The sequence below is a fragment of the Camponotus floridanus genome, unplaced genomic scaffold, assembly GCF_003227725.1.
Source record: "Camponotus floridanus strain SB8 unplaced genomic scaffold, Cflo_v7.5 scaffold12, whole genome shotgun sequence".
NCBI classification, from domain to species: Eukaryota; Metazoa; Arthropoda; class Insecta; order Hymenoptera; family Formicidae; genus Camponotus; species Camponotus floridanus.
This window is the reverse complement of record NW_020229237.1, coordinates 827,010-844,695: the sequence shown is the minus strand read 5'-3', so window position 1 is coordinate 844,695 and position 17,686 is coordinate 827,010. Positions and strand designations below refer to the sequence as shown.

General features: G+C 35.2%; 1 protein-coding gene across 5 annotated transcripts in view; it reads right to left on the bottom strand.

The window, feature by feature from the left end:
* LOC105258941 (sodium/potassium/calcium exchanger Nckx30C) overlaps positions 1-17,686 on the bottom strand; it is a 54,985-nt gene that overhangs the window by 16,493 nt on the left and 20,806 nt on the right. For 2 of the 5 annotated variants that reach the window (XM_011270533.3, XM_025415351.1), the window contains one exon: positions 12,065-12,356. In XM_011270533.3, coding sequence (XP_011268835.1) covers positions 12,065-12,356 — 292 coding nt within the window. The remainder of the gene's footprint in view (positions 1-12,064; positions 12,357-17,686) is intronic. The other 3 variants (XM_011270534.3, XM_011270537.3, XM_011270535.3) reach the window with 2 other exon arrangements.

The window sequence follows — 17,686 nt, the reverse complement described above, 5'->3', positions numbered from 1 at the left end:
GTCCACCGAAAGATCGCAGGGAAGCTAATTCTAAAAAATAACTATTTCACATGATTTTAAAGTTTTGTGCATAATTGTGTACATAGGGTCTGCATGGGTTAAACAAATTTTTAATATTTTTCATACTTCTCGATTTTTAATCGAGTCCTCGTTAAAATTAATTTGTATTCAAGCTGATGCAAATAACTGCTACCAGGTGAATTTGGCGTGCTCGAAACCGACTGACATGAAATATAAATATATATAGGACCAGAACATTTGCATGTATAGATGATGCACGTCCGTTTCCGCTATATATAATCCATAGTGCGCCATGTATACAGATCATGCATAATTTAGGGTGTACATGCTCTATAGATAACTTCGAGGAGAGAATTCGAGAGCTCGATGGTCTTGTCGTTAAAAGGGATCATCGTTATTTCAACAAGTAGTCGATCAATCGACATTATCTATTTCTTCAAGTGAGAAACCTTTCCGTGATTGCAAAATCCTCCCTCTACATTTGTCGGCGACCTATGTTAATAAACAAAAAGTAGGTTTATCACATACACGTTTAATTAGAAATGCTTAATTCAATGGGAAGAAATTATTTTACAACGTGACAAATTAATAATTCATTTTATACGGTCGAGTATATTTAATTGGCCTAATGATAATTAAGTAACGAATGCGTCATATATAAAATTTATTTAGTTATATTTGATTACTTGTCTCACTTACTCGACAGTATTCAGACTGGATATTTATTTTAATTCATATCATATAATAAAGAAGAATAAAACTTTTAAAAATAAAGGACAGAAAAGAGAAATGTTCTATTATCAATTGGAAACGGAAATTTTCTCGCAGATTTTATGTAATCTCCTTCTCTTTTTATGATAAAAATAATTAAAATAATCGATGACATATGTTAAGTTATTTTTAAAGAAATTTTTCAAGACGCTTATATAGTCGGATAGACTATATATGGAATATATTTTAAGCAACTCTCTGTGAATCATTATCAGATTGCACTTGTCAGAAAATATCGCGGAATAATTAACAATCCTTCATTTTCGCGAAGCGGCTGCGAGGTGCTCCAAATATGTCGGTTACCGCAGCTTGCAAACTTTTACCGTTGCTCGCTAGGGATGGCAGCAGGTCAAAATAAAAAGTGGACGAATGCAAAAAATATGAGGAAAAATTCGATATTGCATGGAATTAGAACATTACAAATCGCGCATCAAAATATGTACAATTACATATGAAATCAACGCCACGAGAGAACCAATCAACATCATGGGAAAGTGAGATAACAATGAATTTCAGATTTTCAAATAATCGACTTTGCAATCGCCTTTTTAAAGAGCTAGAGTAAAATCGTTTTTGACAGTGCAACGCGGGTTTGTTATTTTTTTTCAGCTCTATATGCAACGTAGTGTCCGCACGCATACATTTTTTTCGGAAATTGAACCTACTACGATGCGAGTATATTCGTATGACGCTTTATAAAATTTGAAAAAAAGAAACGATGATGTTGCGCGATAAAAACTCGCAATGCGTCTGCGTTGTAGATTCTGTTTCAATCAAATGTAAAGTTTTGTTTTAAAAAGTAATATTATACTTTAATCATATTTGCAGTTCGAATTTTCACAAATTTACGAAAAAAAGGGCAAAATATGTCCAGCGATAGTGAAAGCCATCACGCAGTATGTCGAGAGCAATGTCACGTCACAACGCACGATATTTTTCACAAAACGAACTAGATCAAAGGCTACAGCTTAATTCGAGATGGATTGTAATATGATACAATCTAATAGACCGAACTGTGATCATCGTTAGTGTCCATAGTGTGAATCGAAGTTAAAAGGGCCGCCTAATTCACCGCTTATCGTGCTTCGTGTCAAGGGATCACAGATCTGCGTGCCGGTGGCAGCAGTAGGTCAAAGAGAAAAAGCTCATGTAAGTGGCCTTCATCCTTAAAGGTAGGAATGAGGCGAGAAAAGAAAGGTAAAGTGCCCAGAGCTTGAAAGAGTACGATGGTAGTATCGACCCCTAAGTTGCCCGGAGCAAGATGGGAAGCCGTGAAAGGAAATGGGTTAGAGGGAAGGATGGGTTAGAAGAAATGGCGAGGAGAGAGAGAAAGAGATCGGTTGGCTGTCGTGTCTCAATCTGTTAAACTCACAGACGATTGCTAGCTTTGGCATGAAAAAAGTTTCAGTCAGGAACGTAACGTTGAGAATCCGGAGATGGGCTTGGAAATGGGCTCGACAGGGCATAGTTAATCCATAAAACTCAATCAACCATGCGTTTATACTCAAAGCGGCCTGGCTCTATAATTAATTAAAGGCATCAGTCAAGGATGAAAGAAGTGAAATGATGTCGAATAACGTGCGAAGGTAACGATATGTTCGTCGGAAATATTTCTGTACCTGTTCGAAAGGAATTTTGTGTGTGATAGTTAAAGCGCGAGAAGAACTAACAAAAATGTTATGTTTCCTTTGGTGGAATAATAACTATGTTAGCAGATGACACGTTCGTTAAGTCGCCAAATCGAGCAGGATATTATTTGAATGTGAATAGAAGAAAGATTTTAAGGGTTTACTTTCGTTTTTCTAAGACTTTGGATTTATTTATGTTTAGTTAAAATTAAATATCAATCGATAATTACAGAAATTCTTTTGAAATTTAAAATTACTGTGTAAAATTAATTATATTAATACTGATTGTGTTAAAATATTTTATGTTAGACCAGATTTAAAATGCAAACTGCAAATTGTATTTTATGATTACAGCTTTTTTTTAGATTTTGTTCAATTTTATAATTAAATGTAATATAATATAGAGAGAAATATATAAATTAACTAACAAAATATATTATATATATATATATATATATATATATATATTTTAAATATGATTTTTAAAACTATTTTTTTTAACATTGTTTGTCGGTAAGAAAAACCTAAGCTCAGAACAAATTTTACCGCGTTTTTTTAAGAACTTACACATTCTGTCTAATATTTTTATATTTTTAATTATGAAAAACACAAATTTTTATTTCTATTATAATTTATATTAATTAATTTAGAAAATTTATAAAACTATGGTTAATTTATAAAATATGGTTTGTTCTAATAAGAAAGCAAACACATTAAAAGTCGCGGTATATCTTAATAGTGTGTGTATGTGTAGTCGTTTTATTTACATGATAACATACTTATTTTCGAAAGCTCAATAATTTATAGATTATAAATTCAAGCATAGAAAGAGAGAGAGAGAGAGTCATTTATAAATGAAGAATTATTAAATTTTTGAAAGCATCGGTCGATTGAAGACGAAATTCTTCTTAAAGAAACAGCTCACAGATTTCAATAACTCGTCACAGAGTAACCTTCCTTTCAAATTCAATATGATCACGATTTCACTGGGGATAACGAGTTTTGCTGTCATCCGATATCGTTTAGCAAATTATACAGAAAATTAAATTCAACTTTGAATGCTGCGCCCTTGTTCTTCTATTCGCTCTGGCCGACAACGGATATCTTCCAGATAATTAGAGAAATTTCTTAATATTTTTGTTCAGTCTTGCATATATAAATCAAAGTTGGAAGATTGAAAACGATGCAGATTCTCTTGTTTTTACAATTGAATTCTGTAAAACTGATATATAACTGTTACGACCAAAGAAAAGATTTTCTCAACATATTATTACAGCCATCCATACACTTGAATATCGCATCAAGAGACTCTTGCCCTTTGCATCCTGATACAACCTTACACTCTCGTTTTAGCGTATCTCGAAGAACTCTCTCAGGAAAATCGATACCACACTTCTTTTGCCAAACGCTTTGACTAAGGACGATCGATTTTGTTAAGGGGACGAGGCCCCTCGTTGTCGGCCGGTATCGAATACTGCCTCGCGTGTAAGCGATTAAGGCGTGGGTGCTAGGTAATTCTAATGCAAAACCCGACGTGATTGATTGCTCGCACTCGCGCGTTGCCTTCGGCCCGAAACCGCAGGAATACACAGAGACCACCACAGGTTTTGTTAACTTTCGGCCACAAAGTGTACTCATTGTTTTGTTAAACGTCAGTAGAATATATAAAAATATGTATACATTGTTGGTCTTTTAGCGCCATATAAACAACTTCTAATTAATCCAATAATTGTAACTTATTTTTGTCAAAGTGTATGTACATATAAAATGACATACAAGTATTGATAAGATTAAAAAGATAAATCTGCTCTTCTTTATTTAACGATATTTTTATTTATATTTAAACATTTTTTGGCAAATTATTTTATTCATTTTATAATAAAAAAAATTTCAAATGTTCAGCTTTCTATATTTTAATAAAATAAGAATTTTGATATTCAAAATATATAGCTATTGTAAAAAATTAGTTATTATATCCATTGAGGAATATGCATTATTAATACGATTCGAATGACTATATCAAAGATTGTATACAGTGTTTATATATGACTCGCACTGTTACTGATTCGCACGTGCATTATCCAGTGATAAATAATTCGACGGCTACGTAGAACAAAATCAAACGGATAATATCGTAACAATAGTAATAAAGCAGAGTAATAAAGTTTAAAAACAGGCTGATGCATCTTTGACCTACTAATGTAATTGTTAAGCGCTATATAAACCAAGTTCTAGAAAACTTTTTCTTTTTTCTAGAGGCGCTATGCACTATGAAATCTATCGGGTGAAAGTAAACGGTTTCACTTCTCATGTGATTCTCTAAGCATAATAACAAAACATAAAGTAAACATTGCATAAGTTTTATATAATCTGAATTCTTTTTATAGCACAAAATATTTATGCTTTTCGCGCTTATAAATTTTCTAAAAATATATAATATATGATTCGATCTTTATGATTATCTAATGCTGCAATATTAAAAATATATCCAATAAAAATCAAATATACATTTTAAGATTATTTCTTGTTGTAAAAATACAATTCGCGTGCCAATCTCCCCAATTTCTTATAGTCAGATATACCTCTGAATTAATTTGTGATAAGGTTTACGATTTCCGGTAGGACCTATTTAAGTTTCTAGATTAGTTCCTTATTAATGGAGACTTTAGTTCAGAACAAAAAGTTGGTTATTAATCGCATCTATCTCTCATTCTTTATTTATTTTCGTTATCAATCGCTACGAACGATTTTTCTGGAAGGGTATGTCAATAATCAGCTTCGAAGAGTCTCGACGAGGTACCGCATTGCGTCATAAGTTGATAAAAAGTAATCGTAAGATTGTACCCAATGGACAAATTCATCTCTCTTGCGATTTGTAGCAATCTATTAAATTATAAATTTATCTTCCGTTTCTGCCTTAATTAACGCAATGCTTTTACATACATTTGAGAAGCACACGATCTCTTGCCTCCGTCAATTTAAAACGACACGATTTACATATATTCTCTCACATAGGTCGATCAGAAATATTCTGAATCGCGTACTTGCAAATAACGAGAATATGGAAATTTTTGTTCAAGGATAATTTTAAAAGAAAAGGAAAAAAGACCCTTGTGTCTATCGAGATGGGATACAACGCTGCACAAACAGCGGGTCCAAGAGCGCCTGTAGAAATAGTGGGTTCTTGGTCGCCGTCGTCGGTATTATCTCGAGTGGTGTCTGGATGACGTTAAAGCCTCGGAGTTAAAGGAAGGGAAAAGGAAGGCGAGCCCCAAGTGCGGATTCGCTAGTTACGATCGATACGCGACGGTTTCTAGGTCAGGGTCCCGATACACACTCGCCACCGCCGCTTACTACCGCTCACGATACGCTCGAAACGCGTCCCGCGCAAAATTTATTCGAAGCCAAGCACCGAGAGATGTTGTCGCGAATCTCTGACAAAACGCCGCTTCCGTTTTTCCCTTCCCATTCTTTTCTTTTCCGTCTCTGCGGAGTCGCGCTGCGACCGGGACTCTCGGCCGCAAAAGCTGCAGCTGGAGTCGAGGATTACACGAAGATCTACTTCGGCGTGTAGGTCTCAAGGATGTAACGGTGAAGCAGGAATTCACTGTTTCCTCGCGAGAGGAAATGGGACGGTGTACGTGCGCTTTTGAAATCACCGTATTGAACGTTTCCCACGCTATCGAGATTAATGACGTGCTTCCGTCGCGAGGCATTTGCTACAGATATGTAGGTGGAAAGAAAAGAACGCTACGTGTGTATGGAGCGTATATATACGTGCGGGATTTTACTTCGCGTTATTTCCGCGTTATTTATGCGATCGAATGTGTGTATGTGTGTGTATAACAACCTTTCCATTTTGCCGGACATGGAGCAATTTTAGAAAATTGGCGTGCATTGCCAGAATATATTTTTCGTTTTCTTATAGAAAAGATTTATATTTTGCGATATGCTTTGAAATAAAGAATTGTCTTTCCAGTCTCGTACAATGCAATGTCCGATACATATCGATACATTATCTAGCAATCCCAAAGTTTAGCTATGGATGGCCTATATCGTGAGATTAGGTGGCGGGAGCAGGGATTCAAGCGACACGAGAAACATACACGTTCGGATGTCACTAGAAAACCGAACTGGCATCACTTGAAGCATTATATGCCGCCGTATTTTCGAGCGACACGAGTTATCGTAGATAAAACATCCAGTTGGAAGAGATGTCAAATGATAAAAAAACTGATAAAAAAATATTAAAATTATATCATCGAAGAAAAATTCGTTTCGAAAACTGTATACTTCTTATCTCTACGAGATAACAAGTTTTTGATTTGTAAGGGCTGTGATTATATATCTCTTTATCCCTCTTAATTACGCTCGTTAAAATTATTTCTTTGAAAAGGATTTTTCCTATAAAATATAATTGCGAAAGAGTCAATGCTATCACAAAGAAAGAAAGAAAGAAAGAAAAACAAATAAATGATAAAAACTTTCATTTCATTTTCGGACTTCTCAGTAATCTAAAGAAGATTGATGGTGGAAATTAATATGCTGTCGAGCCGAATAGTCGCAACCATTATTTCGCGTGATTCTTCAAATTAATGTTGAATTTTTTTTCATTTCACGATGAATACGTGTCACGAATTGGAAGGGAAGTGTTTGCATATGACAATTTTGGAAGAAGAAGAAATTGGAATTTATATACGGTAAATATTGTCTCAACGAAATACGATTCACCAGAGGTTATAGACGAGTGATGACACTGGGATGACATATGATCGTAAAAATCTCACAATTTTAGTCATCCATTCAAGATAATTAACATAACATTAATTAAAAATAATACGTTTACAATTAATTTCTTGAGAGTAATGCGCGTATTTAATGGAAAAGAGATGATAGCGACGTAATGGACACGAAATAGAATTGCCAGGGGAAAAGCGGAAGGAATATCGAGGGTGACTTACCGGCGTAATCCGCGACTTATCAATCTAAGGCGGAATTGCTAGTATGTAATATCGGCATATAATATTATGATTATGTATTCTGTACAATAGATAGATTATCCTTTCCGACATCTTTGTAATATTCGAACACTGGTAACATATTTATTGCCGTGTCTCTCAAATGAATCGCGCGATACGGCATTCTGCAGCTGTATAATAATTATGGTAAATTGTTACAGTACGTTAAGCTTTCGGTGATACAATCTCTTTAGCGATAATTCCCGAATTTCCACAATGATATATTAAATATCCATAATTGCGCCAATTGCGTCGTTTTTCTTTTTAAATGATATTTGCACTGAAATCATGGGAAAATAATTTTTTCGCAATCTTTTCTCCTCTCTTCAGCATCCCTTCGCACAAAATTATCCGATCGATCTAATAAAAAATCGCAAGTTTATTTTTGAAAACGACAGAGAGCCGTTTCTTTTCGCGGTTCTCAAATGAATTCATGCGATGGCGTTTGTTAAGCGTTAAATTAAATACAGAAAACTCGTGCACGGCACGAGATTGATAAGGATCTTAATCCATGAGCGAGCCTGGCAACCTCGTAGGATTGATTTCGGAGCCGTCTATATACGACGTATGTAGAGGCTGAAGACGGTCACACAAATAGGTCAGGTCACACATTACTACTGCGAAGAAAAGGTGACCATCTATTAGATTCTTTCGTGTGATTCGCCACCGTCGTCGCGTTTTATCCCTAAGAGACAAAATCTAAACTCTGTACTTATTTCTGAACCGATTCGTATTAATGATACGTACATAACAGAGTCAAAGGGAATCAACACAGCGAGGTTGTTTCTTTCAAAGAATTTCACAATATTTTTATCTCACCTCCATTTTTGCGCGTTTGGATTAATAAAAAGTATTGACCGAAACGATCTTAAATGATACATCGCACGTTGGCTTTAAGCCGACATTTTCCGCGGAGATTTTCTCGTCTGTCACGAATGCCCGTGTACTGAATGGTCCGTCGCTCTGTTTTATACATTATTTATTTAGCGATACGAATAAGATTGATGAGCATTGAATTTACGTCAGAGAACCGAGCTAAGGGTCGGCTTAACGGCGCGGTTTTTCAGCGGGACGAGAGACAAAATTCGGGCCGTTGCGTTGTAATCCGATAATCTGGCGGTTTAGAAAATGGAAACGTTATCGCGTTTTCCATTTTCCGCTTTCGTTAATTCCACCTGCACGCGTATGCGGCAACTGTGACGCGATATCACAATAAAATAATGTTCCCCCCAAAGCGCTTTGATCTATAAATGCGGATACGGGATGTCCGCGAACAAGAGAGAAATATCATGGACTCGTATTCGTTTTTTAGGTCTTATCGTACCAAAGCGATACTTTCACGCATCGTATCGGCGCCCATTTTATCTTTCTCTGTTCTCTATTCGCGTCGATATATATCGCGATTGTGTATATTTAATTATCCTCTCGTATCCCTTAGTAAAATAAAATTCTATTTTGCCCTTAATCGTGATTCAACATAACGATCGTAGAGTATGTTATGTATGTAAGATTCAATTTGACAACTATTTACGATGACTGATTATAACGATAAGTTTGAATGAAGTTGTATTCCAAACTCTCGACATATCAGATGGAATTCTTATCGATTAACTGTATTTTAGTCGAAGTTTTATGAATCACTCATGTCTAGCATTTAATGGAAAGACTCATAACGTGATGATTGATTGAAATTCACATTGTAATCAGATTAAATCGAATTTTCATTGTTTATAACTATAATAATAAATGTTTCCATTGTTATTAACGAATTTTTCATAGAATTTATCCGGCTTTAGTTATTTCTATTCATAAATAGTTCAATTATTCTTGCGCATGTATAATAACAAATACTTTACATTCATGATGGTCATGAATATTTGTAAGAGAGGCGGCAAATGTACATGTGTTATGACATATTCAGTTGCGGACGCATAGCGATGTGAAAATAATTGGATATGTAAAAATACTTTTATTCATGAGACGAACGGAAATTCTTAATATATAGATGACGCAAATCTATTTGATGATAGGTCGTCTTTTTTTACAGCGCAGAAAATAAATTAAAGCACGACATAGCATCGATACGAGCTAAACGAGGAGTTAAGCATCAATTATGGAGTAACGTTTGAATTAATATAATGAACTTGAAATAACGAAATATAATGTGTTATTAAATATTGGAAACGATTAACGCTAATAATTTAGAGTGAAAAGCATCATCATGGCATTGCCTTCCTACGCTTTTCCAATCTCCACCGAATTATTTATTAACAGAGAGGCTATAACCTAAGCCGCGTTCTTCGGCGATCACGTTCGTCATCGATAACTATTTTTGGACACATCCCGAACACAGTGAAAATTTAAACCAATCAAGCTCTAAGGGCGTTCGATACAAAATTCCTGCAAGAGGAGTTTTTTATCGCGTATATCAGGTTTATATAGCATACACACATATATGTGAATGTAACTCAATAATACTTTGTATATTTATTAAGATAACATTATATGAAATATATTCGTTATGACTCTAGAATTCTATAAATATAAGAAATGGAGAACTATATAGATGCCGTTCTTCTACGCACTATAAGTACATATATCGTGCATTAAATGATTCTTACCGTTGCAATCGATATAATATGCATGCTGTAAATCCGATAAATAAACTCAAAGCAGCAAAAGACTAATATGTACGCATACAGCTACGTTTCTCATAAAACTATGATTGTCAAGTCTCAACATGCATCTTCCGAAAATGTGTACACTATCCTTCTTTCACGCACATTTTCAGATTTTCGTTATAAATGAGCGATGCTCTCAGTGTTTCACTTGACAATTTGCAGAAAGATGTGCAGAAGAGAGAAAGTTTTCCACTTAATTTGTTTGTCAAATCTATAATTCGCTTCTTTTAAGTCAAGCTTTTCACAAGATAAAATAATTGAACCATTTTCGTTAATTTATAAGGAGAAAAACCGTCCGTGCTTTTTGTTTTTCACAACACAAAAATTGTATAAAAATTAGAAGTACCATGAGTTAAATATTAAAATATACGCTAATTTATTTAAAAAATTCTTTTGTAATAATCATATAAATCACAATGTTCAAAACTGTAACTTTAAACTCTTTTCACATCCAGAATCGTGTAGACATAATTTTTTAAATCTTTGAGAAATTATTACTTGCTTATCATTAAGAAATTATGAATTTATTAATTAAGTTTAGTCGCGAGATATCTTACTACGTGAAATTTAATTACGGCATTTAAATTACGGAAATGAAATTTTATCTCACGCGGTAGAATTTTCGAAGAGATTAAAGGCTTAAGTATACACACATACAGACACACCCACACACACATATATATATATACATGCATATATATATATTAGCCTTTCTGTCTGTCTACGTAAAGTTGCGGGATTTTTATTAAACGGTCGCATATATAGTTCTACATTTAAACACTTTATCCGTCGAGCTGTCGGAAATTTTGCGACTTGTCTGAAAGAAATGTCGTCGAAATCAGCTTTCAAAAGTCCGCCGATTCAGTTTGCCTACGGCACTATTATCACAAAAGCCTCATCTATCAATTCTACAAACTAACAACGAAGTGTATACAACGAAGAAAAAGACTATCAGATAACATCACAATTATGTTTTTGATTGTTATCTAAGCGAAAATTGATAGTTGTAAAATAATAATTGAGAAATTTGCAATAGAATTGCGTTGCTAGAAAAAAATTTTGTCGAGCTGCGTTTCGCGACGTTCTACTAATGGGAGATTCTTAATTGGAATCGATCGAGCATTTATTAATATTCGTTTGAAATTCCGCGGAAACTTTGTTATCACCGCTAAACTTTCCGCATGTTCACGTCACGACCACTTCAATCTTGTCTGATTTTTGTTTTATATGAAAGGGAAAGAGAGAGCTATAAAAGATTCGCCTATATTTACATTCATTTATTCCAGCAAGAAAAAATCAGCTTCGATATTTCATTGCTTTGAATAAATATATTTTGCATGTGCAATATTGTTATTAAAAAAAATATACATACAGTATCGGCCAAAAATATATCACCTTTACGTTTTTTGAGAATAACTTGACTCAAAGTGAATAACTTAATTCAAAGTGTATATATTTCTATCTAGTCACCTGTTTTAATAGTATATAGATTATTTAACAATAGACTTTTCATTCAATAATGAACACAGCAACTTAAGAAAAATTAATTAAATACATACACTTTGAATTAAATTATCCTTAAAAAAGGTGATATATTTTTGACCGGTACTGTATATATATTATACCATATATGCATACCTTCTTCTTACTTATAATAGGTACTCTTTTGTAAATGTTATCGAGATCAAATTAGATTCTTACAGGATTATAATAAAATTACAATATATTTTTTTCAAAGCTTCTAACACGAGCAAACAAATCGTATCATAAAGAAAAAAGTTGAGAATGATGACAGAAGTGGACGCGGATTATTCGCGTATTATTATTTACACGAGACCTGGGACGCGCGAGGGACAGAGAGAACAGGCGGGACACAAATTTAGACGTGCTAAACAGAAAAGCCATAAGCTGCAAGCGAGAGTGATAGAGTGTGGAGTTGGTATACCGGCGCGGGACTGACCGTCGTGGAGCGGATCGATCGTGTGGATCATAAGCTGCAGCAGGCCGTGTCGAAATTTGGCGTGGCTCTCCCGTGAATGAGAAGACGGGCCCCCGCGGGTCTGCTCGCAGCCTTGTCCGGCCCCGGTGCCGCCGCCCCCGCCGCCGCCGGCGCCGCTGCTGCTTCCACCCCTGCTGCTGCATCCGGCCTCCCCGGGCGCCGGTATGCCGCTGCTTCCGCACGCACCCGACACGCCACCCACGCTCGTCTCGCTACTGTTGGTCGCGTTCGGATGCTGCTGAAACACACACACAATGCCATTTCGGCGTTCAATGAAAGCTCCCACGATTGTCGACGCTGTTCGCCGCGCGTTTACGGCGCGATTCTATTCTATGGGGGGTGATTTGGGGAAAAAAATGAAGTGATAACGGCGAATTGTTCGTCGCCATCGGCGGAACTTATCGTTTTTTCCTCGGAGAAATATTCATCCATAGGCTGCGATCGATTTTTTTCCACGACGAAAATTTGTAAGCTAATGTGCGTTCTATGCATTGCTTCTCTGAGTGGAAAAAATATAAGAGACAAAAATCTGTGGAAAACTTTGATTGATTATTTTGTATTGTATTCTGCATTGAAGAGAGAACGCTTTATATATCTATTGAAATAAATAATTCCCGATCGTTATATTTCCTGTGAAAGACTCATCTTCTTTTATTCGCTATGCTGTCGTTACGTAAATCGCAAGTATTTATGATCAAAAGCAGTTGCATCTACTTCCAATCGGGATGATTATTGTCAAGATAATGGAACTTTTATAAATTTAATCGTGCGCAAAGCAGATTATTGAGATTAAAATTCGTGTCTCGTAATCAAGAATGATATCGTGGCCAAGTAATTAACACCTTGGGTCCGCGTGGCAACAAACCACGTTGTTGCGATATTTAAGCATTATGCGGTGCTTTAGAACATATGTGATAAGCACATTACACCCTCTTAGTTTTACTTATTCACGAATAAAGTGGTTTTGTTATTTTACAAAACGAGTCATATAAAAAAAATTGTATTTATCTAGATGCATAAAATCGAAAGAGTATTTTTTTTTATTTTATGAATTATGCGTGCTTAAACAAGGGAAAAGTTAATTTCATCTTATGTCGGATGCTCAGATTGTACGGGATTGAATTTCCATTTTTAGTAACATTTCGCGCGATACCTTTTGCATGAGAGAAATGAAGAAATAGAAAATAAATATCTTTCTCTTCTTGTTCCCGCTCATCCATGTCATATTTTTTTCGTAAATTAGTCGACGTGAACTATATAAATATATTAGAATGCTTTCGATAATATGTATGGTCGAACGAACAAAATAATGACAAGATTGGACTGTATCATCGTTCATCTAGTTTGTGCGACGATGTTTTCCAATTATTTTTCTCCCTCAGGATCGACACCAACTTTTCCGGCAGGATCTCGGATGAAACGACGGTAGCGAAATAAATCCGAGGGATGATGTTCGACGTGCATTAGTAAATCGCCCACAATAACTTCCATGGCGCAGCGAAATAATGATATCACTCGGAACGACATTGTGCCAGTCGCTGCTTGTCGCATGTCGCAGCTTGTAAACATTCTATAGAATAAGCCTCTGTCACAGGAAATGCGATATGTTAACCACTTTATAGTAGTTAACATATAAGATAACTTATGCAAGGCGTTATGCGCGTATGTGTACCGTAAACTGAATAAAATGTATGAGAAATATTTTAGCGATAAATTCTCTTTTTTCGAATCGAATTTAGAATCAATGTCTTTCTGAAATGTGTTAATATCTTAATTTTCAATGTGAAATTTCTTATCATCATCTTTCGTAGTGTAACATCGAACACGAAAATACGCGTGAGTTGATAATTCGGAAGAAAGAATTTTAGTCTAGCTAGATCAGTTTCGTTAATTGATGAAACTAATATAGCTCGTAATATTCTATGCGACGAAGATGTTATGTGAAAATTGTGTTAAGCGATAACGACATTACAGACATGTCCTGTGCCTAGAATATACCGTATGATTTTGACGCCGCGAAATCTCATAATGCATAATCGAATCGGGCGGCATTGCCATAATCTAAAACATGATAATCCTATTTGAAAGATTATTCGGATATTGAATTTTCAACGCTCCTGAGATCTGGCTACGACAAAAAGATCCAAATTTATGAGACTAGAAATAACGTTTACTTCAACAAAGACTTTCAATGTTCGATCCATACGAAATAAATAGTTATAGCTGTCTTATACAGTATGTATGTGTACAGAGAGAGGTTTTGTATTTTAGTTAACAATTGATATTGTTATCCGCGAGTGACTTTCTGACGCAGGACGTAGGATGGACGGACGGTTTTCTAGTGGGCGATGCGTGTGGGCTTTGCCATCAATAGCGGATACCTGCCGATGATACGAATGCAGATAGATGCAAGTCTAAAGCGGTAAAGCCGGGAGACCTCGTAGAATTGCCGAGCTGCGACAGCGGTGATACGGGTTTCTGCTGTTGTCAATCTGTTGTCAGGGTAATGAACTTTCTAATTACCAGAGGCGCGCCTGCAAAACCCGATTTGAATTTCGAGACGACGCGGCAGTCCGTAACCGCAGAAATTATAACAGGATTGCCGCGTGTCGCAGCTCTGCGACAACTTTCGGAGAGATTAGTACTCAAATATTTAATAGCGGTTACAATTACATACGGCGTACATATCTATTATATATTAAATCTTAAATTCTATAATTGTGCATTACCTCGCAAAATTGACAACTCATTTTGCGAGTTTATAACGATGAGAAAAATTTACCGAACATATAATCACAGAGCAATTATACGTAACGACATTATATGTGCCGTATTTTATGCGTGAAATTTATCCGTATGTGCCATTTTTGTGAAAAATGTGCTTCAAGCGAATATTAACCACTCGAGTCTGCGGTTAGTGCAATTTGCGACGAGCGAGCTATATTTGAAAACCTTTTTGTATGTATTTCAATTAATATGTATATCGAGATATAAATCATTCGTGTTGTTTCGTGGCAAAAATTATCACTATCCTAAATGTCAAATCCAATTTATAGGATTGTGTAAATTTGCAATTTTACACTTAAATTATATAATCGTGAAATACAAACATTTCTTTTTTTCAATATTAATATTAATGTTCACTGGAATTTATATTCTTTTAGATTACTTGTATTTATTATATATTTAAATATAATTTATTACATATTTAAATGTATGTGTGTGTGGGTAATTTTGTTATAATACTTAGTTCGTTATAATACTTGCATATCATTGCAGATGCATCAAATAGTTCGCAACTCATTAGCATACGTGATATAGGATTACTAGGTTGATTATCACTTTGCTAATTGCCAACTTTGCTCGTTAATCGTTTGATTTTTATTTGTAACTTAAGATAAGACATTATCTGAAACGCTACATGAATTATCATCCTTACCGAAAATGAAATTAAGCAAAAGCATTCGTGCGCGATTGTGGTGCGTCGCTATCTGAAGAATTATTTAATAATCCTGTGGAGCGAAACACGCGAAGAACTTTTTTCATGTTTTCGCAATTAGATGTTGCAATTTTTTCAAGACAAAGTCGCATATTTGCATATTGTCCAACACGCTTGCGGCTATAGAATATAATATGAATATAATATGAAATTCCCGTCCGAATTGCAAATAAGTTTGTTTTTCATAATTTTTACAGAAGCGACTTGAGTTTAATTTTCAAGTTTCAAAAAATATTTTAATTTTATATCGATAAAGCGCAATAATATTGCTGTCCGATCCGCGGAGCTTTGTTTCGTAATGCGAGATATTTGATTGACGTCATAGTTGCTAGGGAAAGGCCGTACCATCCACGCTGGTCTCGTAACTTCCTGTCTTCGAGAATTACACTCAAAAGAAACTCGAGTCGACTTAAGCATTTCATCGAGCTTGAGAAAAGATTCGTGAGAAAGGATTCCATTTCGGAAACTTTTCACGTGTAGCCCGTCGATTTGCTTTCATTTTTCATCAATTCTAAAACTATGTGTGTGACCCGCGTTACGGCGATAACTTGCTTTCTTCCCTCATGTGTCGAAATCGCCTTGTGACTCGTTCCTTTGTTTGAAGTAATAAAAAGAGCTCACAAAGATGCGCACAAAGATGCAAATAAATTCCGAAATACAGGACGAAGGAATATTCGTCCTTGAATTTCTGCTGACTATTTCTCCGGTGGTATTTGCTCTCATTCTTCAACATTTTATAACGTCAAGTAGGCTAGAGGACTCCTATGATAATATCAAATCAAACAAGAGACGGGAGTGCGGACGCAGCATAGAAAGGTATTTGTAAAATTTTCGAGGATCCCTGGAAAAAATTGGAATGGTTTCTTTCGCCTTAAGTACTTTTGCTGATATATGCAAAATTTTTTTTGCATTTCAAACGTTTTATCTTAACAACTGCAAAATTTATTAACTCGAATTTCATATATCCATGTGTGTTAATTATTTTCTATATTATATAAATTTGTCATTTTGTTTACGAGATTCGCTTTGCTTCTCTCATATTTGTTTATTGTATTATTTTCTTTATTTAATATTAAATATGACAAATAACATTATAGTGACAAATAGCATTATAGTAATATTGTGTATAGATCAAAGAGAAAGATTTGAATGAGAATCGCTAATGTCTATGCGCATGTTAAGCAAATTGTAAGCTGACTAACTCGATCGTGAAGCTTGACAAATGCAAAGCCCGACGAATGTCACTTAACTGGAACTGCTGAGAACTTATGATGGATGCGGTCGATTTATCAAATAGAAATCTATTCGTCGTCGGGATCGATGGCATTTCCCACGTAACGTCGAATTATAGCGATCGTGATAGATCTTTCAGCGATTCTCAGAAAGTTATCAATGTACTTTTTTCAAAGCCAAAGAACAGATCTGTTATGAGTTTTCCATTTCCGCTCTTTCCTTCTTTCCTTCTAGAATTCTTTCGTGCCCTCGATATTAATTCATCCAAAAATCGATAACAAGATGGAGAGGACATTTCGTTCATAAACTAAACTACTTTCATATAAGCGGAGAACAAATAGATTTCTGTCACGAAATCAGACGATTCTCAGTAATACAGCAAAATAATGAATAGTTCGAAATGCAATACTTTCCTCGTATATACGTCGCAAAATTATATGATCTCATCGAATCATCTGAAATTTATTCGTCAGGAAATTGCGTATCGCTATCATTTCTGATTAAAAATGTCATAATTAGTAAAGTTCATTCGCAACGACATATTGGGAAGCGAAATTGTTTGCAGATGTTATAACACATTGACAAGAATAGTCATATGGAAAAGCACGCATATAACTATATAATTGCTGCTTCTAATTGAATATTATCGTCGACCATGAGAAAGATTGCTATACGACAGATTGTCGTTTGCAACAATAAGCTTGGTGCTCGCGTGTTAAGCCGTGCACACGCGGATGAGTAAGCAGCTTACGTGAATTCGCGGCGAATTTATATGAGTTAGTTTAACTGTTGCACATATGTACATATCTCTCTTGTATATATATATATATATATAT